Source organism: Meleagris gallopavo, assembly GCF_000146605.3.
Source record: "Meleagris gallopavo isolate NT-WF06-2002-E0010 breed Aviagen turkey brand Nicholas breeding stock chromosome 1 unlocalized genomic scaffold, Turkey_5.1 Chr1_random_7180001827821, whole genome shotgun sequence".
In the NCBI taxonomy this organism is placed as follows: domain Eukaryota; kingdom Metazoa; phylum Chordata; class Aves; order Galliformes; family Phasianidae; genus Meleagris; species Meleagris gallopavo.
Genome location: NW_011091172.1, coordinates 1 through 2,064, shown reverse-complemented (window position 1 = coordinate 2,064; position 2,064 = coordinate 1). Strand labels below are relative to the sequence as shown.

The 2,064-nt window shown below is 50.5% G+C and overlaps 1 protein-coding gene across 1 annotated transcript; it reads right to left on the bottom strand.

Annotated features, from left to right (window-relative positions):
• Window positions 1-9: 9 nt before the first annotated feature.
• On the bottom strand, window positions 10-1,709 carry LOC104915391 (sulfotransferase 2B1-like; the record flags this gene model as incomplete). Its single annotated transcript, XM_010726284.3, has 4 exons — window positions 1,546-1,709; window positions 1,097-1,271; window positions 562-770; window positions 10-145 (listed from the first exon to the last, which is right to left on the bottom strand). Coding segments are annotated over exons 2-4 (481 nt in total), but the record flags the coding sequence as incomplete, so codon positions are not given.
• Between the last annotated feature and the right edge of the window lie 355 nt (window positions 1,710-2,064).

The window sequence follows — 2,064 nt, the reverse complement described above, 5'->3', positions numbered from 1 at the left end:
AGCACAGGCCACACTTACACTCTCCACTGAGAAAGTCCATCAAGAACTGCTCAAAGGACACGGGGTCCTCATAGCTGTTGCACATCTGGCAGAAGTAGAAGTAGGAGACAACAACATCTCGAGGATCCCGTAGGGTGTAGATAACCTGGGGGAGAGGGCATACAGGAGTAAGATGCTCAGAGAAGGGAAAGACAAATTGCAGGCAACGGCACTGGGGAAGATCTGCGAACGGAAGGGTCTGTCAAAGGTGGATCAATTCAGTGCAAGATTCAATAATGTAGACCTTGGGCAAGGGTTGAGGAACACGTAGGCTCCTAGAGCCACTGGAGGTTCCCCAGAATATCCAAAGGTGCAGATGTGAGATGGGGGCTTGCAGATTTCCATTCAGAGGGTGTGTAGGATGCCCTACAAGGGTCCTCACCCAAGGCCCATCATTCTAACGTTTCCCAGACGATGGGCAACGGTCCTCCCAGGCTCCCCTGCAGGCACTGCATGAACACCCACCCCACAAAGGCATATACAGGAGATATGTTGGATGTATGCTGGATTCTATGATCCCACCTTGGCAGTGGAATGGGAGAAAGACTTGGGGAAGATGTGCCTGGGGAGGTGGCAGGTCAGCAGGCGAGGTGAGGGGTAGCTGAGGGCTGCCTCCAGACCCAGGCGGGTTGAGAACCAAGGCATGCGGTCAGAATTGAGGACACTTTGGTTCCAGCTGGGGTGGCCATGGCTGCGAATGAGGCTCAGGATCTCAGTCATCCACACGGTGCCTACCAGGTACAACAGAAATACAGAGCAAGGGATTTGCCCGGGCCTTCAGGATGCCTGGACCTCAGCAGCAATGTCACCATCAGCCTGTTCACCTGGAAGAAACTGCCTCCTTGCCCACGCACAACCACTGTGCTCTAAATACATACGTACAGATAGCTATCACCCAAACCATTCCTGTTCCCATCACAAGAGCAGATTCACCTTCTGAACAACAGCTGAACTGCTCCCACAACCCCACAGACCTTCTGCCATACATCTCCCCACGAGACCTAGCCAGAACAACTCTCCCAGCCTCTCTGTCCTCCCTTGGACATCCCCGTGGTACCAGATTTAGGGTAGGTGATGTTGAAGACGTCGTCGTCCCGCACCAGGAACTCGTTGTGGGCAAAACTCAAGCTGTGCATGGAGTTGTAGGCAGGAGGGAATTTAATGCCTTTGTAGGTCACGTAGTGCACCGGCATCGTGCTTGGATGGGAATTGGGTGCTGCAACTCTGCAGGCCTATAACAGGGAGAGAAAGGGATAGAGCACTGAATTCCAATTGGGAAATTTCTTCCTGCATGACCAGTCCCAAGGAGGAGCAATCCCATCTCCCAGTCATCAGAAGTGCTCTGTGTTACACGATGACACACTCAGATACTCTCCAATCCTTCCTTATGGGGATTCAGATGAAGGACTACTGGTTCCTAGGGCATTTAAGGAGCCTTCAGGCTAAATCTCTGTTAAGGGATCAATCTTTCCTCCCGCTCCCTTATTGCCCCATGTGTTTACCTACCCTCACAGCTGGGATGGGTGCATAGCAGCTATCTTAATACGAGCCTGGACAACCAGGGAGACAGGAGGCACTTGGAAACCCCAAGCTCTTGGTTTTCTACACAAAATACAGCTCTGCTTCCAGAAGCTGAGAGACAATCAAAAGGGAAAGGGAATGGCTTCCTTGTTGCTCCATTCTGGAGCAATGATTAACGAGATCCAAAGTCCAACAGCCACCCCTTTCCTGTAAATCAGTGAGCAGAGCTGGTCCCATGTGTTCTCTGCCCCAAATCCGCTGCAAGGCCACACTTTTCTTCTGTTCCCCTTATGTTTGCCCATAGAACTCTCCATTTTCCTTCAAAAATATATATTAAAAAAAAACCAAAACATTAATGGCTTCCTCCTGCAGCATCTGTATTTCTTACCACTTATATATCCCACAGCTGCTCAGAAACGCCCACAAGCACTTGAGTCTCCCTGTTCTCATGAGCTGAAGGTCCTTTCTCTTTTGTCAAATGAGAAACCTTTGGAACGGTATTAA